General features: G+C 54.4%; 2 protein-coding genes and 2 non-coding genes across 4 annotated transcripts; 2 read left to right on the forward strand and 2 right to left on the reverse strand.

Annotated features, from left to right (window-relative positions):
* Positions 1-618: 618 nt before the first annotated feature.
* Positions 619-700, forward strand: TRNAS-UGA (transfer RNA serine (anticodon UGA)). The gene has a single exon. It is a non-coding gene; the product is annotated as a tRNA-Ser (tRNA).
* A 407-nt stretch (positions 701-1,107) lies between these two features.
* TRNAE-CUC (transfer RNA glutamic acid (anticodon CUC)) lies at positions 1,108-1,179 on the reverse strand. Its single transcript has one exon. It is a non-coding gene; the product is annotated as a tRNA-Glu (tRNA).
* Positions 1,180-5,837: 4,658 nt separating this feature from the next.
* On the forward strand, positions 5,838-8,026 carry LOC141746722 (C-C motif chemokine 5-like). The gene is made up of 3 exons (XM_074595758.1): positions 5,838-6,161; positions 6,641-6,752; positions 7,371-8,026. The coding sequence occupies exons 1-3, from the start codon at positions 6,089-6,091 to the stop codon at positions 7,456-7,458; spliced, it is 273 nt and encodes a 90-aa protein (XP_074451859.1). The 5' UTR covers positions 5,838-6,088; the 3' UTR covers positions 7,459-8,026.
* Positions 8,027-16,187: 8,161 nt separating this feature from the next.
* On the reverse strand, positions 16,188-18,608 carry LOC141746724 (C-C motif chemokine 4-like). Its single transcript, XM_074595760.1, has 3 exons — positions 17,640-18,608; positions 17,033-17,144; positions 16,188-16,642 (listed from the first exon to the last, which is right to left on the reverse strand). The coding sequence occupies exons 1-3, from the start codon at positions 17,710-17,712 to the stop codon at positions 16,555-16,557; spliced, it is 273 nt and encodes a 90-aa protein (XP_074451861.1). The 5' UTR covers positions 17,713-18,608; the 3' UTR covers positions 16,188-16,554.
* Positions 18,609-26,875: the final 8,267 nt, after the last annotated feature.

Genomic DNA, 26,875 nt, shown 5'->3' on the forward strand with positions numbered 1-26,875 from the left:
CAGTCACCTTTTCTTCCTTTCTCCAAATCCCCGCTTCCAAAAGCCAAAGGCAAGCAGCAACCTGGTGAAAACCACACAAGTCCACAACATCATCCTGCCAGCTACAGGGCAAAACGCTGCCTGGACTGTGCATCAGACTGTCGCAGTTAGCGAATCTGGACCTGTTTTCACAGAGGCAAACGTACCAATAGTTGGGGGAAAGGGGGCTGGAGGAGGCTGGGATGTTCCCAGACTAGGAAAGGAGGCTGGGGATGGTCATCCAAGGACAAGTTTCCTCTTGGATACAAGGAGACAAGATGGGACATGGACTTCCCACCAAGTCCGTCTCCCACGTCACAGCACTGGTGGTGTGACTGGTGCCCAGTTCCCTTTCCCAGCGCTGCTGGGATGCTGATGTCCTTACCAGCATCAGCTGATTTCCTTATCAGCATCAGCATCAGCTTATCAGCTGATAAGCTCTATGCAGGGCAGGTGGTAGCAGTAACAGTAGTACCGGTGCTGGGTGTGCAGCAGGGACCAGGACAGCAGAACCCACACTCAGGGTGGGATCAGGTCCTCTTGTGGCCCCTGGGGCAGGGTGACAGCCCTGGGCTCCTGCTGAGACCCTCAGTGCAAGCTGCTGTGATGGCCGAGCGGTGAAGGCGTTGGACTTGAAATCCAATGGGGTTTCCCTGCGCAGGTTCAAATCCTGCTCACAGCGGGAGCTTTTACTGTCTGGCAGACCCTGCCTCATTAAGGGACCCGGCTTCACCACCTTGGCCCTCGCCGTGATCCCCCAGGGACCCCTTACCTTTAGGAGAGGGCCAAGGGAGTCCCCGGTCAGGAGGGCAGCCCTGCCACCACCTCTCGTTGTTACAAGAAATCTTGCAATATATGTCCACCCCACATACTCAGCCTGCTCCCTACAACCCATCACAGGCTCATGGCTGCCCTCCACCTGGGGTATTTTTCTGCTGGGGGCGTGCAGCCTGATGGCAGTTGGAGGAGAAGAGGCTGCTGCCGCCTCCCAAAATACATCCAACCCTGGCTCAGCCCCACACACCGGGTGTGAGAGCTCCCGAAACTGTGCTGAACCCCAGGAAAAGGCTGGTACCTGCAGGAACCCCCTTCCCTGGCTGGGAATCGAACCCAGGCCGCGGCAATGAGAGTGCCGAATCCTGACCACTAGACCACCAGGGATGAGGTGATGATGGGGGTGGACCTGTTGGTGGCCACCAACCAAGCCCTGAAGGGACAGGGACACTGGGGCCCCACAGCCCAAGGAGAGGACTGGATGGGATGGATGCCACAGCCTTTCTGGGGGACTTTGCAGGGATGCCTGCTCCTCTCTGAGAGCTGTGGCATTGGGAAGACCCTCTGCGCAAGAGCACCCCATCTCTGCCAGGCCTGGGAAGCTGGAGGTGGCTATGCCAGGACTTTGATCATCACCGAAGGCAGGTTTCGGGATGACAACGGTGGCCAATGGTTCAAGAAAAGACTTAGCAGTCCCCTGAGGTTTCACCAGGGAGGTTCAGTTCTGCTGATGATGGAGCATGGACCCCATTTGTGCTGCTATCCATTGCTGGGCTCAAGTGAGAGACATCACACTGGGCGCAGGCGATCCAGCTTCATGGACACAACAACCCTGACTCCCAGTGGGTGCACAGACAGGGTTTCCCCGTGGTCACCTCAGGAGAAGCAGAACAGTGTAGGTGCAGGCTGATGGTTGTCAGCAGAGCCTTCTCTGTTCAGGGGAAACCGCGGTCTCAGCCCTTGTGCTGGTAGAGGGACTGTCTGCAGTCCCCATTCCTACTGGTTTTACCGTAACATTTGCACCTTGTTTTTCTAGGGGAAAACAGCCAGTTGGGGCCAGCTTTTGAGACTTCATCTGGAGCTGCGAAGAGTAGGTGAACCCAGTTTCCAGCGAGACCTTCTGAGGGAGCAGACACTTTCGCCTTTGTTGACCCCTCAGAAGGAAGCGGGCCCTGGTTGGTCAGCGTGCCCGGGGAGCTGCACTGCCGGGGGCGCTGGGTGGGAGTCACGGGCGGCAGCGATGTGCAGGTATCGCCCAGGCATCCTGCAGCAGTGGCACCTGTGATCCCCCCAGCCTTGCTCTGCATACCACACATGGCCTGTTTCCTTGGCCCCATACATTTCATTTAAGAAAATAAGACTTAAGGATACACTGCACTTAAGAGAAAAAAAAAAATATAAAAGAGGCTAAGTCACGCTGGGGCAAAACCAAAAGCAGACTACTCCCCTACCACCTGCGCTCCCCTCCTATAAAAGAGGCTTTCTGCTGAATAGGAAGATGGAGAGGGACTTGAAATGGGCCCCCCCTCCCCAGGTGGTTGCTACCAGCATGAGCAGGACAACAGGGGAGAGCCCAGGGCTCAAGGCGACAGTACAGCACCCAGCACAGCAGAGATGTCCTGGTTTGAGGGTTGCCCAAACCACAACAGGGGTTCAGACCCCAGGGGAATGAACGCTGACAGAGAGGATGACACCCATAGGGGTGCCCAGGGGTCCTGCCTGCCCCAGGCTGTGTGCACCCCCCGCCGTGCACTTGGGCAGGCAGCAGGAAGCACTGCAGGGCTTCTCAGCAGATGGACCAGCCTGCGTGAGATGGAGATGAATGAAAGGGCTCCAGGAACATTTCCCACAGACGACGGCAGAGGGCCTGGTGCTCCTTGGATGCTCATGTGTGGTTGGGAGGAGAAGTAAATGGACAGAGAGAAAAATATCTCTGACTTGCAGGGGTCAGTGCACACAGAGTGGGGAAACCTCCTCGTGGCTTGTCTGGTACTGTGCAGCTCCCTAAAATGGCCAGAGCAGCTCCCCTCTCCATCTGAGGCCGAACCCCAGCACGGTCCACATGGTCTCTGCTGCGGCCCTTCCATGACATGGTCTGGGGTGACCGTGGGACATCTGGCAGCCAGCTCCCTTGTCCCCACGGTGCCCCAATCTCTGCCCAGGTTTCTCTGCAATGCCTGGTAGATCCCAGCTGCTGGCCACAGCCTTTGCCACCACCTGGGGAGCCGCATTGCAGTGAGCAGAAGAGGGCAGAGGGAGGCAGCGGGTAGCTTTGGAGGAGTGCAGAGCAGGACCAGGAGGAGAGCAGGGAGGAGTGTCACCCTCCTGCAAGAGCTGACTTGGAGCAAGGATGGAGCCACCATGAATGGTCTGGCATCTTTCCAACACCTTTCTAGTGGGAGGTGTCCCTGCCCCTGGCAGGGGGTTGGAACTAGATGATCTTTAAGGTCCCTTCCAACCCAAACCATTCTGCGATTCTGCAACACTCTGGCATCTCTGCCGTGATGGTCAGGGCTGAAGAATACGCCTCCAAAAACCTGCATAGGGCCAAACCCCCCACGTGAGGGGCAAAGCTGGGCTGTGCAATGGTCACAGGGGACTGTGCCATCCCTTGGGCACGTCAGGTCGGGGAACAGGGAGCTGTGCTGGGCTGAGGCGCAGCCACCCTGCGCTTTCAGAAAGATATGCAGATGTTATGGTTTCGGTTGACTTTACAAGCTCTAACAGAGCATGAGCTCCGGCAGCCTTGCGGTTGGGGAAGCGTCAGTATGACTCTGTGGTTTCTTAGATCTCTATCTGGACCTGTCAGATATTTTGCCATAAACAGTAACAGTTCTTTTCTCTGCCAGCAGATCTGGGCACACCAAACCAGGTTCACTTGCATGTCCCATAGCAGGATGGTCTCAGTTGGTGATGGCAGAGGAAGGGGAGATGAGTGACCCCACCAAATGGCACAAGGAAGCCACGCAGCCCAGGAGCTCCATGTTGGAGTCCAGGAGCGTGCGGGGCCATGTGGTGAGGCAGGTGGTGGGGATATAAAAACTTACTTTCTACAGACACTGCTCCTCCAAAAAAGAGAAGTCTCAGCCCCAGGATCAGCCTTGGGGCAGCAGAGACAGGTCAAGCCTCAGTACAAAATGCAATTGCTGTTATAGGGAGGAGACGAGGCTGAGACACATTGCCCTGCTGTGCACCCCTACGTGGATCTGGGCACAAGCAGTACATAAATAAATTAGCCAGAAGAGTGGGATAATTGCAGTACTGGAATACATGCAACACAGCAGTAGCAACAAATAATCCCTCTCCCCATCTGTGAGAGTAGGATGTCCCTTGGAAAATTCCAGCTGAGATTTTGTCCCTTGCAAAGCCTGAGTACCTGCTAGCACTTTGCTGTGCTGCCCCAAAATGAATCCAGCTCGTGTTTGTGACAACCCCATGGTGTCAGTCACAGAATGACAGAATCACAGAATGGTCGGGGTGGGAAGGGACCTCTGGAGATCATCCGGTCCAACCCCCTGCCAGAGCAGGGTCACCCAGAGCAGGTGGCACAGGAACGCGTCCAGGCGGGTTTGGAATGTCTCCAGAGACAGAGACTCCACCACCTCTCTGGGCAGCCTGTGCCAGGGCTCTACCACCGTCAAAATAAAGAAGTTTTTCCTCAAGTTCAGACAGAATTTCCAGTGTTCTAGCTTGTGTCCACTGCCCCTTGTCCTGTCACCGGGCACCACTGAGTCTGGCCCCATCCTCTTGCCACCCACCCTTTAGATAGAAGACAATCACCTGGTTCAGCTCCAGGTTCTTCACATGCTTTTGAACATCCACAGCGTCCTCAGGACACCAGAACCCCCAGCCCCATGAGGATGGCTCCTGGGAGGACTTGGGAAAGACATGGGCTCCTGCCCACCCCAGCAGGATCCCTGGCACAGCCCATGGGGACCCTCCTACAGTACTGGTCCCCACCTGTGGGGACACTGCGGTGAAGGAGACACTGGAGAGGCAGCCCAAATAGACCCAGACACAAGGAGGTCTCCAAGGGCCTCGCACAGACCCATGCAGTGTGGCGGGTGAGAGGGAGAGCGGGAGCAGAGCAGCGCTGCCCTGTGGTCCCCGCTGCATTACTGGGGCCGTGGGGCAGTGAGGAAATCCCGGGGAGAGGAGCGCGTGGTGCCTCGTGAACAGCAGATGTCACTTGGAGCCGGGCATGAAAATACCCGGAGTAACCACAATGCTGTGAGCTGGCAAATTTAGTGCCTGTTGCAGAGAAAAGGCAGGTGGAGAAAGGGGAAATGCTCCCTGGGGCATCCTGGGGAGCCCATCGCCTCATGGCAAGGGCAGTTCCGGGGGGCTCCGGGCAGCTCCATGACCGTGAGCGAGCACAAGGGGATGGGGGCGTGCATTTGAACGAGAGCTGGTCCCCCTCCATTCCCCGGGCAGGGGAACCTCCTGCTCTGTCTTTTGCATCCCACCTCATACCAAACCCATGCTGGCACTTGTGTTTGCCCCGTGTCTCTGGGAAAAAGATGGTATTTGTAGGGTCAGACCACCGAATTGGGCTTCCCAGGCAAGCACTCCCCTTCCCGGCTGATGCTGGGGTGTGTTAGGAAGGGTTCAGAGGTCCTGAGCTCCATACTGGAAGCACAGCATTGAGGATTTAGTTTTTTATGGTGCCAAGACTGCCAGCCCAGATCTACAACCAGTCTCCAGGGTGCCATCCATCCTTGCTGCCTGCACAGGCAGCAGAGGTCAGAGCGCGCCTGCTGCCCCCATTGCCCCCCTGCATGTCCCAAACCCACCACGGGAGCAAGGCCCCCCCATCTGGACCTGCACTGTCCCCAAGCGATTTTGAAGGCCTGAGCACCTTTATCCTCAAGGATAAGGTGATCCTCAAGGAAAAGGAGACTGAGCTGAGGTCCTCCTGGTCCTTCAGGGAGGATGCTGAGATGAGTTTGCTGAGTACTGCTGTCGTGTAGGTGAATCGAAGTGCGAAGGGTGGTTTCATATCCTGTCTTGGTCAGTATAGCCCTCATGTGGGTGCCGATTTGCTCAGACTTACTGCACCTCGCACTAAAGGCTATTCTGGTATTTCCTAGACCTGCTGCTTCCTTTTTTTCAGACGTTTCTGAGGCAAAGGTGCCGTGACATCAGCTCTGTTACGCTTCGGAAACTCCGGGAGTTTGCCTTGAAACTGACTGACGGGGCCGGCCATCGTCCTTATAAAAAGCCAGCACCTCACCTCAGACACAGGAGGAATCTGCCCTGGTCCTGCCTCTGTCCTCACAGCTCATCCCCGTCCACAATGAAGGTCTCCGCAGCGTGTATCTCCATCATCCTCATCGTTGCCCTCTTTTCTCAGGCCTCTCCTGCTCCATGTGAGTACAGCATCTCTCTCTGCTCTCTTGGGGTGGGTTGTTACTCTGACCAGCAGTAATTTTGAAGTAGAACTGGAAAAGGTTAGCTGCAATGGTTGGAAACCCATGTGAATAGCTTCTCCTGTTTTCTGGTCTTCCTTTCCAGCATCCTTTTATCTTAGGGGTGAATTTTACTGATAAGTATCAAAGTTTTCAGGTTTCGCTTCCCCTGATTTTGTTGCTGAGCTTTAGGAGTGGTCCCGGTGTGGCTGAAGGGATTTTTACCATTGGAAGCAAGTGCAAAACATTTAACAAGCAATCCTAGCGATGGCTTTAATTAAGCTTTGGTGTTCACAGCAATTTCTTGATGACTTTCTGGGGAAACAGGAAGAGAAGAGGCCTCCACAGCTGACTAAGGGGATAGTTGCCCATGCTCTCGGCTGGGAAATGGTCAGTTTATCGAGTGATAGACTCATGCTAGCTTTTCTGATCTCTTCCAGTTGGAGCTGATGCAACTGTGTGCTGCTTCAGCTACACTTTGCGAAAGCTGCCCCAGAGTCATGTGAAGGATTATTTCTACACCAGCAGCAAGTGTTCACAGCCAGCAGTTGTGTAAGTACCAGCTTCTGCTCTGGGCTCCGAGGAGAGGCTCTGCCAGCCTGTGGGCTCTTTGCTTCGCATCCAATGGGGCCAAGAGCGTGAGGGTCCGTACCTGGAGTAAGGGAAGGGGACAGCCACCATGGGTCCCATGTGCAGCACGTGAGCACTCATCCTCCTCAGCTGAGAAACTGGTGGTCTCCTTCGTCTCCTTGAACCATACAGGTGCTGGGAATAAGGTGTGGGAAGGAGGTCCCTGTGTAGCCAGCAGGACCTCCCAGTGGTCAGGAGCCCAATGCACATAATGTGCCACCTGCAAGACTTGCACCCGGTATGCCAACCACCCCCACCCTGCATCCAGACTCACTTCCGCACTGAACATGGCCAAGAACATCTGAGCATGGAGGGGTTCTTCCAGGGAACCTTGCTCTCTCCCTGCCCTCTGGGTTTTAGCAGGCTCTGCAGCCCCCTGATGCTTGAGGGTTTGTGGGATGGGAGCCTGGAGGGGAGATGATCCCCTTGAGAGCTAGCCCTGGTCACAGGGCAGGTCAGCATGTGCCCAGGAGGCGACCCAAGGCCCTCATGTCCCTATCCCCCTCCGGGGCTGTAACAACTCCCTGCCTGACTTGACAGGTTCATCACCAGGAAGGAGCGGCAGGTGTGTGCTAACCCTGATGCCAGATGGGTGAAGGAATATGTGAACGCGCTGGAGCTGCAGTGAGTGCTGGGAGCTGAGAGGTCTCTGCCCTGGAGAAGTCCTGCAAGACCATCCAGCAGAATCTCGGCACAGACCTAGAAATCCTGCTGCTGAGCGCCAGGACCTGCTGAGCCACCTTGGGACTCCTGAAGTTCCTTTTGTCTTGCAAAGGTGTCATTTTTCCACCGTCATTTAGCCACCCTTACGGGCAACTGTGATGCTGGGGACCTCCTGGCCTTGCAGACCCATCTTGGCGTAGTCTGCTGCGTGACATGTGGCTAAACTGTCCCCTCCTTGTGCCTCTGCTGCTAGAATGGGAGGGGGATTTTACCCCCAGAGCTATTTGTGGGAAGCGGTCTGTCAAAACTGGGTATAAGTGCTGTCATGTAAAGCCAGGTTGACTTCCAAGTCGGATGGCTGAATTTTGCCATGGTACGGTGGATGCTGTGAGTCAAATCTGTCTCCTTAGCCAAGGAAGTGGTACGCCGGTTACTTACACGATGCTTATTGTGGAACCACATTGTTCAGCCTTGTTCTCAAAACGCTGTCTCTTGCTGGTGCCAAAGAATAAAGATTTTTTCTCTCTGTGTCAGCTCTGGAAGAGGTTTCTCCCTTTTTCCCCTCCTGCCTGAAAAAATGGGGCCAATAGGACCCCGCTACAACTATTTTGGGAGAGGCATGGGAAGAGTCCCAACTTCCTGGCTGTAAATGCCTCAGCCTCCTTAGCCCTAAAAGCCTTCCCCTTCCGCATCACCTCCCTGCTCCCACCACCGCGGCAGCAGTGGCCCCATCACGACTCCAGCACCTCCCAGGGCTGCTCCCTCCCAGCCTCTCCCCAGGCCTCTCCCCCAGCCCTTTCTCCCCATCGTATCAGGAGCTGGTGGAGCTGGACCCACTGGAAATCACAGGGTCGGGGTGCAGTGGCGTCTCGAGTGGCTCAGGGCTGGCCAGCCGGGACCACGTCCCCAGCACAGGCTCCTCTGGGGATGCAGCCTGAGCTGTGCTCAGCTCTGGGTACGCTGTTAGCGCTCTCCTGCAAAAGACACACGCCAGTTATCTGCTTTTCTTCAGCTGCTTTGGGAAGAAAACACCAATTTGGTTTAAAAAAGCACAAGAGATCTTTTGCACCAAGTAAAACCGACAAAAGTATCAGCCTATGGTTTGATGGTTTTGATGACAAAACTATCAGCCTATGGTTTGCATTTAAAACTAGTTGATATTTTTGTGGCTAGAGAATGAAACTGCCGGGTCTGCTGCTGAAGCTCTGTGGGGGTGACGGAGACCTTTGCTCTCTGTGCTGTCATCTTCAGAGCTGTCTGAAGCAAAAGCTCAGAAGCTTTTGCATCACCCCTCGGCCAAGAGTATCCCCACCTGGCAGCTCGTGCATGTCAGAACTTCACCTCCCAGAACATTTTCCACCACAAAACGAGCTACTCATCACCCCTGGGAATAATTTCTCAGCTCCCCCCCTCATTGCTAGCAACAAATGATTCTCCATAATTCGGGGCTAGCAAACCAGTGTGAGATATAGAGTCCGTAAAACACCCCCAAGCCCACTGGTACCACAACGGTCTGCAAATGCTCCGGTTGTCTCCTCTTCTCCCCTTGCTCATCACCACCTCTCCACAGGCCTCCCTGTTTATTAACCAACATTTCCTACTGCGGCTCCTTTTGAATTGCCTCAAAATCTCTATTTCTGGCAGGACCCGAGACCAGAGCTCTCACCCGCCGCTCCTGGGGCTCTCCACAGCCTGGGACTCCGTCCCCAGCAGCAGCTGCCTGTGTCGGTGCAGGGAATGGGTGCAGAAACCTCGCAGAGCCCAAGGGCCACGTGGGAGGCTCTCAGTGCCCAGGATGAGGGTCCCCAGAGAGGAGGGGGCTGCCCCAGCCATGAGGCTGGGGTCAGCAAGGGGCCTTTGCAGCCGTGGTAGACCCCACTCTGCCAGGCTGAGTTGGCAGAGCGTCCTCCCAGCGAGAGCAGGTAGCGGAGGGAGTGTAAGGGACAGACTGTAAATTCCCTGCCGGGGGGCAGGAGACCCTCCAAGCCTTCAATGGAACGCCTCGAATGCTCGCAAGGAAATAAATAATGCAGTCCTGGCCTTCAAAGAACTGATAAGGCTCACACTTCTGGTGCCTGAAGGTGTGGGAGAACCATCTTGTGAAGACAAGTTAGTTCTGCCACTCGTGTGGTGAGCTTGCTAGTTCTCAGTTCTCAAGGCCATTGTGTCCCATGAATGACCTTTGCTTCATTATCCGCGAAATGCATGTGAAAGCGCACACCCTGCATATGCTAATGAAGATTATAAAGATCCTGCTAAACATGTATGACCATGGCACTCATCTCTCCACCCAAATCATGCTACACGTCACCTGGGAGAAGGGAGACACCTGAGACGAGGCTGTCCTCGGCAAGGGAGGTGGACCCTGCTAATTCAGCAAACACAAAAGGGGAAAACAAGTGCCCCTGAGGGGGATACACAGAAGATTGCTCCTACAAGAAACACCCCCACCCCGGGTTTCAGCTGGCTCAATGCTGGAACTTGGGTTGGTGAACTCTTCATCTTTATCTTTTCCTTCTATCTATTCTCTTCTCTGCCCCTTGGTTTTTCTCTTTTCTTTTAGAGTTGTTAAGTAGGGATTAGAGTAATTAATGGTTAGAGTTGTTAAGTAATGACCTTAAGTATCCTAATTTGTCATATAACTGTTGCTAACTAATAGAATGCATACCTCACCATTTGCCATAATTTGTTATATACCTAACCAACTATCGTGGACTTGTTAAGACCCATACTAACCATTTTGGTAAGCTAATAAATGTTTCTATACGGACCTTGAGATTTATCTCACCTTAGTCCACACAGTTGAGAATTTACGAATCTGAAGTCACTTACCCCCCCTCTTTACTGAGAGTGGGACTTGACAGGGAGCCCTGAGATATCTGTGCACAAAGAGCTGGTGTCACAACCTGAGCTGATCTTGTTCCTGCATCCTGTCATGGCACCTGCCTGTGCTGAGGGGTACTGAGGAGTGGATCCCAAGAGTCCCAGAAATGGAGGGCATCTCAGGGATGGAGCGTGTCCCAATGGTCCCATGGATGGAGGAGGTCTCAGGGATGGAGGGTGTCCCAGTGGTCCCAGGAATGGAGGGGGTCTCAGGGATGGAGGGTGTCCCAACTGTCCAGGGATGGAGGGGGTCTCAGGGATGGAGGGGGTCCTAAGGGTCCCAAGGGATGGAGGGAGTCTCAGGGATGGAGGGGGTCCCAGTGGTCCCAGGGATGGAGGGAGTCTCAGGGATGGAGGGGGTCCTAAGGGTCCCAAGGGATGGAGGGGTTCTCAGGGATGGAGGGGGTCCCAGATCCTTGGTGATGGGGCACAAGGTGGCACAGCCCCAGGCAGAAGAGGGTGGCTGTCCCTGGGGATGGGGAGGAAAGGTGCAGTGGAGCGGAGGTGGGTGCTGAGGGGTGGCTGCAGGGCACCCTGGGGTGCAGAAGGCAGCAGGGCACCAAGGAGATACAGGGAGCTGGGAGGCTGGGAGCAGAGGACAGGGGCAGAGGAGGGGGAGGGAGGATGCAGCGGAGGAAGGGATCCCAGTGCTTTGGTCTGGGATGAGAAGAGCCCTGTCAGGTCAGTGGGATTTACAGGCAGAGGCGCTGGGGGACAGGAGTGCTACCCCACAGCCCGCCCTGACAGAAGCCTTACAGAGTGATCAAGGACTTGGCAGGAGGAGACGGGGGACAATGTGCTCCACAGGGAGCCAGGGACCAGCTCCACCCCAAACAGCTCATGGCTGGGTCCCCACACCTTCCCCTGTGCATCCAGGGGTCTGGGCTGTGGAGAGTAGGGTTTGGGGGTCCCAAAAGGACCACTCTGCTGGGGGTGAGTGGGAAGGGGAAGCCTGTGCATCAGGGAGGAGGTCCATCAGTGTCCAAGCTCTATGATGGAGACAGGCATTACGAGCAGAATGCTTTATTCCTTAAAGACAGCATAAAACCATGTCTACAGAATAAGGGTGAAAATTGCTAATTAAACAGCACACCTGAAATGCCCATTCCCTCAAGGCAGAAGGCGGTGGCCCAAGGTTTAGCTCTCAAAGGAGCCCAGATGCTCTGCAGGCTGGGCAGGTAGCTCAGCAAGAGGGGAGAGGGACAAGCTGCTGTTTGGCATCCCTGAAAAGCAGCTCCGGCACAGCCCACTGTGGCAGGAGGCAAGGGGACGCTGGGACACAGCCCGGCAGCGGATGGAAGCAGGGAAGGGATATAAAAATCAGTCAGGTCTTTCCAAACGTGAGAATAATCAAATAATCATGTTGGTTTGCTTTCATACAGTGGCTCCTTGAGTACTTCACAGAAAGCTTTTAAGCATTGCTAGCCCTCCCTTACAGATGGGGAAACACGAGTTCGGCTTTGCAGAGTCAGGCTGGGTGGGGTGGGCTGAAGGGGCCAGCACTCCTCACTGGGGCCACAGGTCCCGCTGCCCTGCGCACAGGACCCTGAGGATTTTGGTCCATTACACCGAAATCATTCCTTTGCAGGAGAAGTGGAAGAAGCTGGGAATGGCCCCGGGGCTCCCAGGTCCTGGAGCACTGGGGGACCAGGCGGGGGTGGCCATCTCAGTGTGTCCCCCAAAAAGTTCACAAATACCTTCACCCAGATGGCGTCAGGGTCAGCACAGACCTGGTGTTTCTTCCTGGTGATGAAGCTGGGAAGTGGGGAGGACCAGGAAACCTTTGTGGTGGGGAAGGGATGCACTGCCAGAGCTGCAGTGTCACAGCAGGGCTGGGGAATGTCCTTTTTGTGACTCTTGTCTGGTGTGAGGGCAGCCAGACAAGGGGAGGTGCTGAGAAACCAGAGAAGGTCCCTGGGTCAGACTCCTGGCTCTGCCTCAACTTGCCACTGACTCCCGCAGGCAAGGAGACCACAGATCCAAGTGGCCACCGCAGCGCGTGGGGTTGGTGTCTCCTGGGACAGGCACCTTCTGGGTATTTCTCTGCTGCATACCAAGCACCTCGCCTGGGAGTGCTTTCTCAGCTGTGCTGGGTTGGCTGCACTCACAGGGTGCCAGGAACAACCTCTCATCCTCCCTCCACGGGGATCATCCCAGCGTCAGCATCAACAGGTCCTTCTCAGCCTTCTTCTTGCAACGGGAAAGCATCTCTCCTTGCCAGGACTGAGAGATGGCCAATCCCAGATAACACCCCAACAAGTCCCACTCTTGGTCCCAAGAGGACGAAAGATCTGTGTGGCTGAGCCAAAAGCTTCCTGCATGGGCAAGAGCCTGTACCCACACAACAGCTGGCTGCTGGGACCTGCTGATGGTGTAGAAATAGTCCTTCACGTGTTTCCTGGAAGTCTTCTGACAAGTGTATGTGAAGCACCACACAGCTGTGTCAGGGACAGATGGAGACATCTGGGGTGCAGGACTGAATCCATATCACCAGGAGAGGACACAACGTGGATGTGTATGGTCAGCAGAGAATAAGAGCTCCCAGCATGTCATGCTCCAGACCAAGGAGTCAGAGCAGGTCATGCCTGTTCCTCAAGCATTACATGTCATCATCATGAGCTCTTCTTCCTCCAGGAGAGGAAAAACCAATCCAAAGACAGAGGTGGATTCACCCGGAGCAGAGCAGGATTTGGGACAGCAGGCAGCAACAGGGAGAGCAATAAGGTTCAAACAGAGACCTTCATGTTCCCATCAGGAGCTAAGCAGACGTATGGACCTTGGTCATGCTTAGCACTGATCCATCCAGTCCCCACTTTCCGCAGGAAAGCACCAGTGATGGGACATATAAATGTGTGGATTTAGGAGAAAGGCTTCTTGAGTGACTTAGAGCTGTCAGAACATGTAGAACACTGGAATGTAGATCAGTGTAAGTTAGAAAGACAGAACTCAAAGAGGCTGAGCCGTGAGGCCAAGTTCAAGCCATCAGCTATCAAAGAGCTACAGGGGGAGGCCATGTCAGGATGTACATCCCTTAATATAACAGGTACTTCAGCAACGTCGGCTAGAAATAACCACAACCGCACTTCTCGTGTTGAGAAGAACCTCCAAGACCAAAAGGAGGTGAGAACTGCCCTGCAGGGGCTGATGGAGGGAGCAGCTACAGAATCAGGTTAGGAACAGGGGCCAACAGGGAGACAGCATTGGGTCTGCAGCCATTGGTTCTGAAGGTCCACATGGCTCACCTCCCTTCCCAGGGCTGCTCCCAGCTTCCCTGGGACAAAGGGGACAGCCCCAGGGTTCATGCTCTCAAAAAGACCAGAGAGAACTGGGCTATCAGCCCCTTTGCCCATGGCACCATGAGGGTCTCCTGACCTTCTAGGTGTCTTCTTCCATAGCAGACAGTGAAGGAAAAGCCTGTGGTTCATGGGGTTCAGTGAATCAACCTTCCAGGCCCCATGGGAGCAGCTGGCCTTGGCTTTTGGCCTCCTCTGCAAGTACATGAGAAGCCTGATGGCTGAGCAACCTTCCAGCAGGCAGCTGGGGAGCTGAACTCTGCCCTTGCCTCTCCACTGGAATTTCATTCCTTTGGCTCAGGTCTGGCTGGTGAACCACTTGGCCTTGCTGAGTCCTGACTCGGATCTCACGGCTTGATACCTTGCTCCACGTTTGCGCCCCATGTCCCACACACAGTCTCATGATGGAGCCCATCCCAACTCGCACCCCATTTTGCAGGACAGGTGCCCCTGAAGTGCTTGCAGAGCAAAGAAACCTGCAGGAAATGGAGTGCTGGGCTGTCAGGACTGACATGGAGAAGGGTGTTGGGGCCAGGGACTGATTTATAGCCGAGCCATCTCTTGCAGATTTCTGTGCAGCAGGCAAGAAAGGGCTGCTGCTGCTGCCCCAGGCCTCCAAGTAGGACCATCAAGAGCAGGCAATACATCCCCTGGATTCAGCAGTATCTCTCCCTTCTTGGCTGCTGCTCCTGGAGCTTCAGGAAGGAAACCAAAACCAGAAAGGCTGGAGAGGGAAATTCCCACATGCATCTGGGCTCCTGGCCAGGGACTGTCCAGAGAAGAGTCGGCTGCAGCTCCGAGTCCTCCTGCCTCTCCAGCCTGTCCATTGACCCTGGAGTAAACCTCAGACTGCCCCCCCCAGCCTTCCCTCTCACATCCTCCGTCCCCTCGCAGCACGCGGAGCCCCAGATCAGGGACTATTCTGCTGTTCCTCTGCAGCACCAAACTCGCCGTCTCAGCACAAAAGGCAACTGAGCGTGCAGCAGGCATGGGGGGGTCGGGATGTACTCGGGGGTATCCTGTACCTTTCCCAAAGCATCCTCCCAGCAGAGTGGTCAGGAGCTGTCCCTGTGGAGCTGGAGAGGAGCCCTACACGTGGGAGCTGGAGAGGAGCCGTCACCGGCACCGTCTCCCGGGACACAGCATGGTGCTGGGCTGGGTGTGCCCTTTGCTGGGATGTTGCTCCTTGCATGCCCCATGAGCCCTCCTGCCTGCAGCCAGCTCCTCAGCCTGGAAAACACAAGGCTGGAGGGAAATCACAAGACAACGTGGAGGTGCTTTCCCAGCCTTGGGGTTGCCAACTCTGCTGTATAGCTGCAGGAAATAATGAAACAATAACAGAAAGGCTGCTTTTCATTAGGAAGAAGAAATACCGACTGGAACCGGATGGCTGCCAGGCCAGGTCAGCTCTGGGTGACCGTGCTGTTGGGGACATTTCTTCTCAGTGTGCAGAAGCAGAGGAGTTCTGAGCACGATTGCCATGGGCTTTTACCCTTGGGACCTGCTCCCTCCCATTCATGTTCCCATGCAAAGCCAGGTCTGGGGAATGACCGCAGCAGGTTTGCTGGGGGCGGGGTTTAACTCTGCAGCATAGCTGAACCCTTCCCTTTGTTTTACAGGTGGAAAAATGAGGAACAACCCCCCATTGGGGTGGTCAGAAGGAAAGCTGGCGTCCCTGCCCCTCTCCAGGCAGTGCTGACGGGCTCTGCAGCACCCGACTGCACGCAGGGGCCGGCGGGCAGGGACACGGTGATGTCTTGGAGGAGCGGATCCGTGGGAGGAGAAACGCCGCGGGGCCGCTGACAGTGCACATATGGGTGCCTGTGGGCTCTGTGCTGGGAAACGCCACTGCTCATCTGGCAGTGATGGCTCACAGGCTGGGTACGGGCAGGGAACTGGTCCTGCTCTGCGCCCCAGCACCCTCGGCACGAAGGCGGACAAGCAACCTACGAACCCCGGGTACTTGCCAGCTCCCAGGGCAGCCCCAGCACTGCAGCAGCTCCATGCCCTCTCCTTCCTCCCATCTGACCGTGAGCTGCTCTCCCTGCTCCCCCTCTCAAAGCCTCTGGCAGATTTTACCCCTGACAGCGACGTGTCCCGTCACCACTCCATTGCACCCAGGGACCAGCTTGGGGTGCGGCGTGTGGGGCTGGGAGCGGCAAGCAAGCACACAGGGTGTGCCTGGGGTGTGTGGAGAGCATATTCAGGTGTAAAAGACCCATATCTAAGATGTCTAATTCTGCAGAGGATGTGGGAGGCGGGGGTGTATGTGGTGGGGGAGTGAGGTATCGGAGGATATTGATGAGTCTGCAGTACGGAAACTTTATGGTTTTCCCTCAAACCATTTCCCATCATCACATGCCATATAGAGTGTGCAGATAGGCTCAGGGTGAGGTGAATACCACAGAGGCACATAAAGGGAGAGAAGAAGAGGTTTTGTCCAAATTCTTTATTCTCCAGAATCATGATTTCACACATGTAAGCCAGGGCCACCCATCATCCAACACTGAGACTCTGAAACACCCTCCCATAAATACCATTATTATCCACAGAATAAAGTACTGCCTAACCCATACGATAATTTCTTAAATAATTTAAAATAATATAAGAATAATAGGGGTGCAGTCCCATGGGCCTTCCCAGGCCACAGGTGGAGGTGTCAGGGCAGAGGGATGAGGTTGCAGACCAGTCTGTGCAAGCCGAGGGCAAGCAGCAGCACCCCAACACAAGGTGTCTCGTGGTGGCCTTTCAGCAGTCCCCTGGAGCCGCCTGCAGACGACGTGGGCTCGTGCAGCTCCTGTTGCCCCAGAGTCCTGCTCCATCACAGGAGCTCGAGATGACACAACCCATGCATGACAGCAGCTACGCTTGCCATCTTGGTTTGCTCAGTTCTGCTTCAAGTTTTGCAGGTAACTTTGAACCCAGGTGTCACTGGGATTGGCACAGACCTGTCGGCCTTTCTTGGTGATGAACCTGTGGAACAGGCATGAGACATGTTAGATCTCGGCTCAGACCTGCATCCCAGAAGAGCCTGGACCCCAGCTTCAGGGCACTGCAAGAGGTTGTCCCCTGTGCCCTAAGCTGATGCTGAAACCAGTGGCTGGCTGTGATTTCCCCAACTCCCATCCCTTTTCCCACACTGCCTCCTCAACTCCTCATCCCTGGGCATCCCCACAAGAGCATCCCTGGCACGCCCTGGGCAAGCCCTTTCCCCTTAGGGTTCCCCTCACCCTGTTCTATTCCTGCAGACCCCCGTGCCCACAGCCACCCTGCAGAGCTGGTGGCTCACCCACGCACACCCCACAGCGCTGTCCCCACACTGCCCCAGCTGGTCTGCACCCAGGGGTCAGCGCTGGTACTTACACGATGGCTGGCAGGGTGCAGCTGGTGCTGGTGCTGTAATACCGCAGGATGAGCCTCTGCGGGAGCTTGTGCTGTGTGTAAGAGAAGCAGCAGATTGGGAGGTCGGATCCAACTGGAAGAGGCAAGGAGAGACAACGTGAGCGTGTGCTGGGCTGTGCGTCGGGAGCAGCTAGCCCATCAGCTCAGGGAGCTGTGCTGGCAGGGAAGGGAGAGAGGAATTAGAGAATAATTAAGGTTGAAATGGACGTTGGGGATCATTTGGTCCAATGCCAGGAACAGTATTGTCAGGTATTACAGGAGATTCCCACCCAGTCCTTGCTCAGAGCTTCATTTCCCCACCTGCCCCAGCCCCAGGGCAGAGACTGGAGTCTCTAAACTGTAACCAGGAGTAAGTACCCCGAGCCCAGCATGGCTGGACAGATGGATGACGGATGGATGGGTGATTTTCTAATTCTGGGGTTCCTACATGTAAGCTGACCTCAGTGCACAGTGGAGCGTGGTGCAAATGCTGAAAAATTGCCAGTTATCTGCCAGGGGAGCTCAACGGAGAAATGACGGCGAAGGCTCAGATCTGTTCTCCCTTCACAAATGAAAAAGCAGGACTCACCTGGGCCTGAGAAAGTTTGGGAGCAAGAGGCTGCAACGAGGAGAAGAGCAAGAACGGTTGCGGAGACCTTCATCTTTCTGTTGGGTGAGAGCAGTCGGAGCAGGACCAGAAGCTCTGGCAGATGCGGCTCGGACTGCAGCAGCTGGATTCAGCTCCCTTTTAATAGGGAGTCCTGGAGGCAGCAGGAGAAGCCTGAGTGGAAATTCCAGAATGATGACAGAGGACGTCACGAAAGTGAAACAGCCGAAGGGAATTAGGGGGAGAAAAAAAAAAGAAAAGTCAGAAAGAATGGGATACGGTTTACACTGGAGCCGAGTATGTTGAGCTCTGACTCGGTGCTCATTTTCGATTTCAGCAAATCAAAAGGAAACTAGAATGTGCCAAGTGGCACAGACACAAAGAGGAAAGCTATTTATCTGAATTAGTGGAGGGATTTTCCCTGTGAGTCTGTATAGCAAAAGACAGAATGTTGGCCTAAGATTATGCAACTCTGGAAAAAAAAAAAAAAAAAAAAAAAAAAAAAAAAACAAAAAACAACAAAAAAACCTGGCAAGCTCCAAAGCATGCTCGTGCTGTGGTGTGTCGGGTGCTTATAAAAGGTTGCCAAACTGCAGCACATGGAGCTGAGAGGTAGCTGGACTGCGGGCTCTGTGCTACCCGAAGCGCTCTGCCCACACCAGTCCCTCAGTGATTGGCTTAACATGGACCAGCAAGGAGCTGAGGCTGGAGGCAACCCCTGGAGATCATCCAGTCCAGCCCCTGCTCAAAGCAGGTCAGCTGGGAAGGCTGCCCATGACCATGTCCAGGTGGGCTTTGAATATCTCCAGGGATGGAGGCTCCACAACCCCTCTGGGCAACCTGTTTCAGTGTTCAGCAATCAAGTTTTATCTGGTGCTTAAATAGAATTACCTGTTTCCTCTTGTCCTGTCACTGGCCACCACTGAGAAGAGTCAGGCTTCATCTACTTTGCTCCCCACATACACTTTGATAAGATCCCCCTGGGCCATCTCTTCTCCAGGATGAACAGTCTCAGCTCTCCCAGCCTCTCCTAGGAGAGATGCTCCTGTCCCTTAACCATCTTCACGGCCCTTCACTGGATTCTCTCCAGTATGTCTGTATGTCTTTTATACTGGGGAGCCAGAACTGGAGCCAGCACTACAGGAGTGGCCTCGGCAGTGCTGAGCAGAGGGGAAGGGTCACCTCCCTTGGCCTGCTGGCGACACACCTCCTAAATGCAGCCTGGGAGACTGTTGGCCTTCTTTGTGGCAAGGGTACATTGTCACTCATGTCCAGTTTGGTGTCCACCACAAGTGGTGGTGGGACCATTGGGTCCTTTTATACCAAACTGCCTTCCAGCTGGTTGGCACCAGGGCATACTGGTGCCTGGGGGTGTTCCTCCTCAGGGGCAGGACTCCTCAATCCTCCTTCTTGAACATCATGAGGTTTTTGTCAGCTCATTTCTCCAGCCTGACAAGGTCTCCCTGGATGGCAGCATGTCCCTCGGGTGTGATAGCCACTCCTCCCAGCTTTGTGTTATCTGCAAACCTGTTGAGAGTGCACTTTGTCCCATCATCCAGGTCATTAAGACATTAAACAGTACCGATCCCTAGGGTTTCCCACTGGTGACCTACCTCCACCTGGACTTTGTGCCATTGATCACAACACTCCAAGCCCAGCCGTTCAGCCAGCTCCCCGTCCCTCTCACCACCATCGGTCTAATCCATACTTCATCAGCTTGCCTATGAGGATGTTATGGGAGCTGTACTGAAGTCAAAATAAACAACATCCAGCTGCCCTGCCCTCATCCACCAAGCCGGCCATCCCATCTTTGCTGGCTCATGGGAACTTCACGGCTTCTGCTTGCCAACCTGCCGCCTGCAAAGAGCAAGCACCACGCGATGCCATCTCACGGCAGAGCACGGTCGCTGTAACATCCACAGGCCTCCAAGAAGCAATCAGTCTGCAGGATCTCACCCTGGCAGGAGGGTCTTTTGCCACCCCCAACCTCAGCCCCGAGGGGAGCAGGGAGTTTGCTGGAAGAAGCGGTTTGGCACCCTGGAGACATTTTGTCAGCCTGAACCTCCCCTCCAAAAACTCTTTTGAGTCCAGGATGGATTTTCTGGCCCAAAAGGTGAGAAACGAGTGGTGAAGAACCTGCCTGTCATGAGTGAGAGTTTCAAGCCTGGGCAGGTTGTCAGCACTGTGTGGTGGCTGGGGCAGCTCCTGCCCAGGGAGCCGGGCAGAGCAGAGCTCTGCAGGGAGAGGGGGGACCTGGGACGTCCTGATGTCCTGCCGCAGCCGGGGGGTGCAGCTGGAGTTGGAGCCCCCTCCACTGCAGAGAGGATGCTCAAGCCCCTAGGTGAGCTCCAGGGCCTGGAGTTTCATCCCCAGAAGTACAAATTCCCCACTCGGCTACCCCGGAGCTGCCAGTGAGAGCAGCGGAGACACCGTCCTTCACCAATCAGCTCGTCTCTGACAGAGACAGAAAGAAGGATCAAAGCCCCTGACAGAGGTGACGATCTGCTCCCCTGCGCACTCACCTCCCGGGAGGATCTCTTTTGCACTCCTGCTTCCCTGCAGGGCCATATGCAGCGTTACAACCCCAGACACCGGTGCTGCCGGCTGCCGGCTCACCCTGCAGATGGGCAGAGGCATCACCAGCGAGGCCGAGGGTGTGCTTTTACTGGGGCCAAAGACTCTGCAAGTCCCGACCTGGGTATCGGGGAAGGTGTTGGACTTTGCCGGATTCATAGCAGGACCAGGTCTGCATTTCCTGGGTAGCTCTGTGCAGCTCTGGGCAGAGGTACATGGCAGAACAAGAAGTGTCTCCAGCTTTCGGCTGAATTGCTGTAGAGCAAAACCAAATTATGGCTTTTTGCCATGGAAATAAATCATGAAGAAACCAACAGTGGGAGTTTTATGTTCCTCTGTGCTTGCAACTCACATGCTAGCGGGTGTGCGGGGAAGTGACAAAAGCCGGCTGCCGGTGCTGCATTGCTGGGTGAGAAAGGTTGTGGCTACAGAAAGACAGCTTTGTGGCTAACACCAGCTTTGCTGATGGGAACTTCACAGCTTCTGCTCTCCAGCCAACCTCCACACGGTGCCGTTCCGTTCGCTGTGCCATGCACCCAGGGGTGGTGGGGAGGTGCCATGGGGGTGGGATGTGACCTGCATCAGGAAGGACCGTCCATCTGGAAGCTCTGTCCTCCATCTGGACACCCTGAGACGGTCAGTGGAAGGCAAGGAGCCACCATTTACTGCTAATGGATTTGACAGAGCTGGAGGAGGAGGCTCTGCACAGAGCTGCTGCAGCTGCAGTCACTTGGATCTGTCATCGGCACACACCGATGGGCTCGTACAAACCTGCCTGTTGTCAGCTGGGGTGGTGTTTCCCCCGCAGTGCCGAGGAGCCTCTGGGAAGGGATTGCCCCTCGTCCCCTGCCACAGGCGCCGGGTCATTGCCCCGCTGCCAGCTGCGGCCAGGCCATTCCCCCTCCCGCGCCTCCCAGGACGGCTTCTGTTTTCAGTTTTCTGTTTCTGGTTTTCACTTCTCTGTCAAATCCCAGAGACCTCTGCTGTCACAGTTCCTGCAGTTTAAGTATTTATAAGCTGACCTCTCTCAAGCTTCCTTTATAATTCCTGGAAACAAGCCATTTTTTATCATTTTAGCCTCACCAAGACTGGGACATGAGATTTGTTTGGGTCCAGGCAGAAAAACAAAGCTAAAATTATTCAAAGAGGAAGACTGTAGGGAAGGATGTTATAGAGGGTGCTGAGTCCTTGTGCTCCGGGACAGACGGTGACCAGGATTAGCCCAGCGGTTCTGGGACTCCTCCAACCCACCCAGAAATCCTGCCTTCACCAAGAGCCACAGATCACAAAGCACATAGCCTCAGGGTAGAGTGATGCAGATAGTGGTGAGGGTTGTCCCCAGGCTGATGAGGAAGTCTTGTCTGCTTTCCCCCTTTCCCTGGGGGTACAGCTCACCCATGTGGGCTGCACCGTTCCATTCCTGGCACATTAGCACTATCAGAAGGATGTTGGAGCTCATAAAGGGGTATTCATAGGATCATAGAATGGTTAGAGTTGGAATGGACCTTTAAGACCATCTAGTTCCAACACCCTGCCCTGGGCAGGGACACCTCCCACCAGACCAGGTTGCTCCAAGCCCCGTCCAACCTGGCCTTGAACCCCTCCAGGGATGGGGCAGCCACAGCTTCTCTGGGCAACCTGGGCCAGGGGCTCACCACCCTCATGGTCAAGAATGTCTTTCTAATACCTAATCTAAATCTCCCCTCTTTCAGTTTAAAACCATTCCCCCTTGTCCCATGGCTCCCCTCCCTGATCCAGAGTCCCTCCCCAGCTTTCCTGGAGCCCCTTTAGGGACTGGAAGGGGCTGGAAGGTCTCCCTGGAACCTTCTCTTCTGGGCTGAACATCCCGTCCCTGTGTCCTGGTTTCAGGTAAAACAGAACCAACTTTCTGTTCAGTAATTTTACTTCTTAGATAGGCCTCTTCTAACTCTCTGAAATTAACAGTATGTTGTGCTGAAAACAGTTCATTCTCAGAGTGATAAGACCAATGTTTACAGTTTGTGCCAAGGAATGCTACGCAGAGAGGCTTTTGCGTAGACTTACTGCTATAACAACCAAGGTCAGCTAATTTTATTTGCCCCGTTGGAGGGTCGGAAGCAGAAAAGCATAGAGGGTTCCCACCTTCGGAGGAGCAGACAGGACGGGTGACCAAAAATTGACCAACAGGGTATTCCATCCCATCTGCCCCATGCTCCGTGTAAAAGCTGAGGGATCAAAGGGTCAGCTCTCTCTTCCTTCAATGGCTGATGTCTGAAGAGGACGCTGTCTGTTCATCTGCCTTTGATCCCGATCCGTGGGTTCCTGATTCCATCTGTGGAATCCAGTTCCCACGCTTTGCTGAGTCCAGTCTGGGACTTCCCCAGTGCCTGACAGTGGTGTCAACCTGTGAGCTTAATATAGTTTTGTACATACTGTATGTATTTCATTATTTTCCTTTTTATTTTGTTATTAATATTTTCATAAAAGTAGTTTAGTTTCTTCTAAACTCGTAAATCTCTTTATCTCTCCTTCTAGTCTCTGTGTATGAGAGGTGGGGGGAGAGCATCTGTCAACAGCCATTGGCCAATTTGGCCAAAACCACAACAACCTGTCACTCCTGCTAGCCATTTGATCCTCTTGCCCATAAGCCCACAAGCAGGTGCGAGCTCTGGGGTGTGGGGTGCTCCGTCTGTGAGATGCTGGTGGTTTCGCCTGGGGCAGAGGTGCAGTGCCCATGGGGTCACAGCATGTCCCTCCACTCACAGCCTGGGGCAAAGGCGATGCCTGACCAAGTCGTGCTCTCCTCCGCTCCCACTTCCAAACCGTCCCCAGCAAGTCCTTCCTGCAGCTGCACCTCTCTGCACGGTCCCCGAGGGATGCCAAGGCCGTGTGGGGAGGCTGCGGGGCTGTGGCACGCCAGCGAGTGTTGCTGGAGATCCCCGAGCACCCCCCCTCTCCCCCAGGGGATGCGGGTGCCAGGCAGAGCCTGTGCTGGTGGGGGCAGCCGGACAATGGCCCTTTTGAAGGGCACAAGCCCATCTGGGGTGGCAAAAGCCTCAGCATGATGGGAAGCGGGATGGCTTCAGAGAGACGCTGCAGAGCGCCCTGACCTCCAAACAGTCCCTACACGTGGGAAGTGGTTTGCAGCTTTGCAAGGAGCCCAAAATAAATCACGAGGCTAGTAAACATCTGAGCTCCACCGCCCGCCTCCGTGCACGACTGCCGCAGCTGGAAAGCTCGCACCTCGCTGTGAGAGCAGAGGCTCACACCTCCCGTGTGGCTTCCTACCCCCGCCAATGCTGGGGGGGACCAGGCACATCCCCGCCAGCGTGCCACAAACAGAGGGACCAAGCCAGCGCTGGTGGACACGGGGTCTTCAGGAGGTCCGAGGGCCATGCATTAGGGGAGTCCCCCAGTTGTGGCAATGGCCCTGACACAAGTTTAAGGTCAACCCTGTCCTCAACCCCCTCTGTGACCTGGGGGGGGGTGATGCTTGGCCATCCCTAGAGCACCCATGGGGTGCAGCTGGCCACTCTGCATCGTGCAGGCCACCCGCAGCCAGCCCAGCCAGACCTCCTGGAGAGCTGGCCTCCAGGAGCAGCAACGAAAATGAAAACAACCCATTTATGGCTTCCTTCTTTTCCTTTTTGCTTGATTATGATAAGCACACAAGGCCCAGTGGATTCATTTATAAACTGGTTCTGTTTTTCATTCTAGCAGGGCTCTGAATTTTCATCCTGTTCTTCCTTACTCTTTCTGACGCACCAAAGATCCGAGTGAGCTGGGCTGTCCTCCAGGGCAGCCTCCTCTTCTCAGGCATTTGCAGGGTTTGTTTGAGGGATGCTGTGGGTGCCGGTAGTCGGGATGAGTCAGGAGCACTAAGACTGCCGCAGCTGCGCGGCCCCACAGCTGCTTCCCTATGGCTCAAAAAAATGCTAAAACTCAAGTTTTCCCTGTTTCTTTCTTTTCCTTTCATTACAAGGATGGAGAGGAGTGTGGAACAAGGAGGTATTTTTTTTCACTTCCATTTGGTTTGAAATACTGTACATTTAACCCTCTTTGTTTTGTTTTGTTTCAAAAGAAATGTGAGGAAGAATTTGATGCATCAGCCATTAGAAAGTTATAGTATTCCCTTGAGTATTTTTTTTCAGAAAATGCTCTCGCTGGAGGAAGGTTGAAACTTTAATGAGATACATTTTTCTTAACAGCTGGGAAGATCTTCCTGGCATGACACGATTTCGGGGAAACGCAAAGGTGTCTCTTGTGCAAGGTGGCCAGCGCTCGCTCCCACCGCCCCGCCAGGGTGGCCGCGCTCTCCCCTTCACCCAGCGCCGTGGAAACAGATGGTTCCCAGTCACTCCCCCACACCCAGGTTCCCATTGGAGCCAGTTCCAGGACATGACGTCATCTGAAAAATTCCAACATTTCTACAGATATGTCAAGAATGGTGGGGATGAAATTTCTGGACACTGGCAGAAAGTCACCGGCACCCGAGCTCTGAGCAGGGCAGGATGGAGACTTGCAGGTGGAAGTGGAGTTTGTCCTACAGGCAGTTTCTGAACTCAGGACGTTTTTAAGTACTTCCTTTTCTGACTGAATCCTGACTCCTCAGCATTAAAACCTGCTATTAATAGCAACTTACATCATCCAGTCTCACCATTTTTTTCAGGGTTCCCCTTTCATTCAAGACCGAGAATTTCCCTATTTCTGCTATCACCCGGTTTATTTTGGGCATTTGCTTTACTTAGCACTTTCTCCTGGGATTTTGGGGGGCTTACAGAAAAGCTCTATCATACCTCTCAATGTAAATTGGTGCAACACCAACCAGACTGCCTCGGATGGCCTGTCCTGCTGACTCCAAGCACTGCCTGCTGGTGCTGGGGGCAAGGGTAGACCATGGACTGGGTCATGAATCCTGAAATCACCTGGAGCCACGGTGGGAAAACTTCCATCTTACACCACCATTTTGCTGTGCTATGAACCTAATTCCCCCTGAGATGCTCCAGCCCACTTTGGCCACTCTTCCATGGCCATCTCTCCATCTCAGAGCACCTCCTGGGCCAGGTGGTCCTTCATCTGAGACACGTAGCATCCTCTCTTTCTAAAAGGGGGAAGAGCTACTTTCTCATTTCATCATGACTGGAAGCGCGGTGAGTGGGTAAGGAAACGTTTTTTAGGAGCAAGTTGCAACATCCCAGGGTATCACTGATATGACTATAGTCCCCCGCCTCCATCCAGCCTGCAATGAGCTGGCAGAGTTGAGGCTTGTCAGAATTATAAGGAAAAAACAGACCCCAGGGAAGCGAACACCCTGGGGGTATTTTTGGCTTTCAGCATTAGAAAAGTTTCAGCCCTTACTTGCCCTCTGTAACACACATTATCTAGGCTAAACTCATCCTAAAATGACTCAGCTAAACTAAACAATTTTTTTTTATTAATTAAAAAATGGTCCCCGACAGTCCAAAATAATTTGGCATCTGCTTGCTGACAAACATATAAAGGCATGGAGGTTTTCAGCTTCCTGAAACAGAAAAGTATCTAATTGAAAACATTTGAATAATCAACGCAGATTTCCAACTAATTCTTCTGTTTAAATGAAACTTGTTTTTTATCAGCACATTTCTGCACCATAAATGGCATTTCGCCTGCCTGCCCTGCCCACATCGTGTGCCTTGGGAGCAGGACAGGACCAGATGGCTGTAGGTGGCAGATCTCAAGACATGACCCATGAATGCTTGAAGGTACAATCACGGGGAACAGCTCAGAGGCGAACCACGCTCTTACGTACATCTACAAGTTATATTCCCCGAGCAACAAGACAGAGGAGCCAAGTAAGCCGATGCTAGCTCAGAGCTGATTTCTGGTCCAGCTGGCGTCCGGCTCAACACCGGGTTCCCAGCTCCTGCCTGTCTGGGCACCCTGCGCGCAGAGGCAGGCTCTGCCCTCATCCTCCCAGGGTGTTTGGAGACAAGTGGAGGTGGGGAGTGGGGTCTGAACTGATGGATGAGCCTGCAAGGTGCCCCTCTCTGCAGGTGGCAAAGGGAAGGATGGAGAGGGGATCAGCTTGGCCATGGTGTGGCCAGGAAGGAGGTGATGCTGGGCTTGGCAAGTGCCACCTTTGCTCCATGGGGCAGATCTGCCCTCCCCAGCCAGGGTGAGGGGCAGGAGCACCACCATGGCTCCCAGCAGGAGCCTCCTTGAGGGTGGGCCACCTCTGGGACTTCTCCTGTGCAAGTCCAGGAACACGTTGTCCTCCGGACCCCTCTCTGCCTGCACGGAGCTGAGTGGTTAAGCTGCATGGAGCTAACCTGCACGGAGCTAAGCAGCCCACAGCCCTGCCAGCCCAGCCACGGGCTGCCCTGCCTCCCCTTCTACCAGCCGCGGCTGCTGGAAGGCTGTGTACACCATGTGGCGTTGGAGTGATATTTGGAAAACACCGGGTTATTTACAGGAGGCGCCTGGGTCAATATCCGCCAACCTTTAATAGAAACACAGTGAGTCAGTGCCCAGAGCTGTGGTAGCAGTGCAAAGGTGCTGGTGGTGCAGTTGGGTTTCTGTGCTTAATGTTATAGTCCTTCCACTGACTTTCAGGCAGCATCTGCCAAGACATCGCCACTTGGTGATATCTTGAAAATGACGAAATGGAGACATTTCCCAGAAGTGCG

Source organism: Larus michahellis, chromosome 7, assembly GCF_964199755.1.
Source record: "Larus michahellis chromosome 7, bLarMic1.1, whole genome shotgun sequence".
In the NCBI taxonomy this organism is placed as follows: domain Eukaryota; kingdom Metazoa; phylum Chordata; class Aves; order Charadriiformes; family Laridae; genus Larus; species Larus michahellis.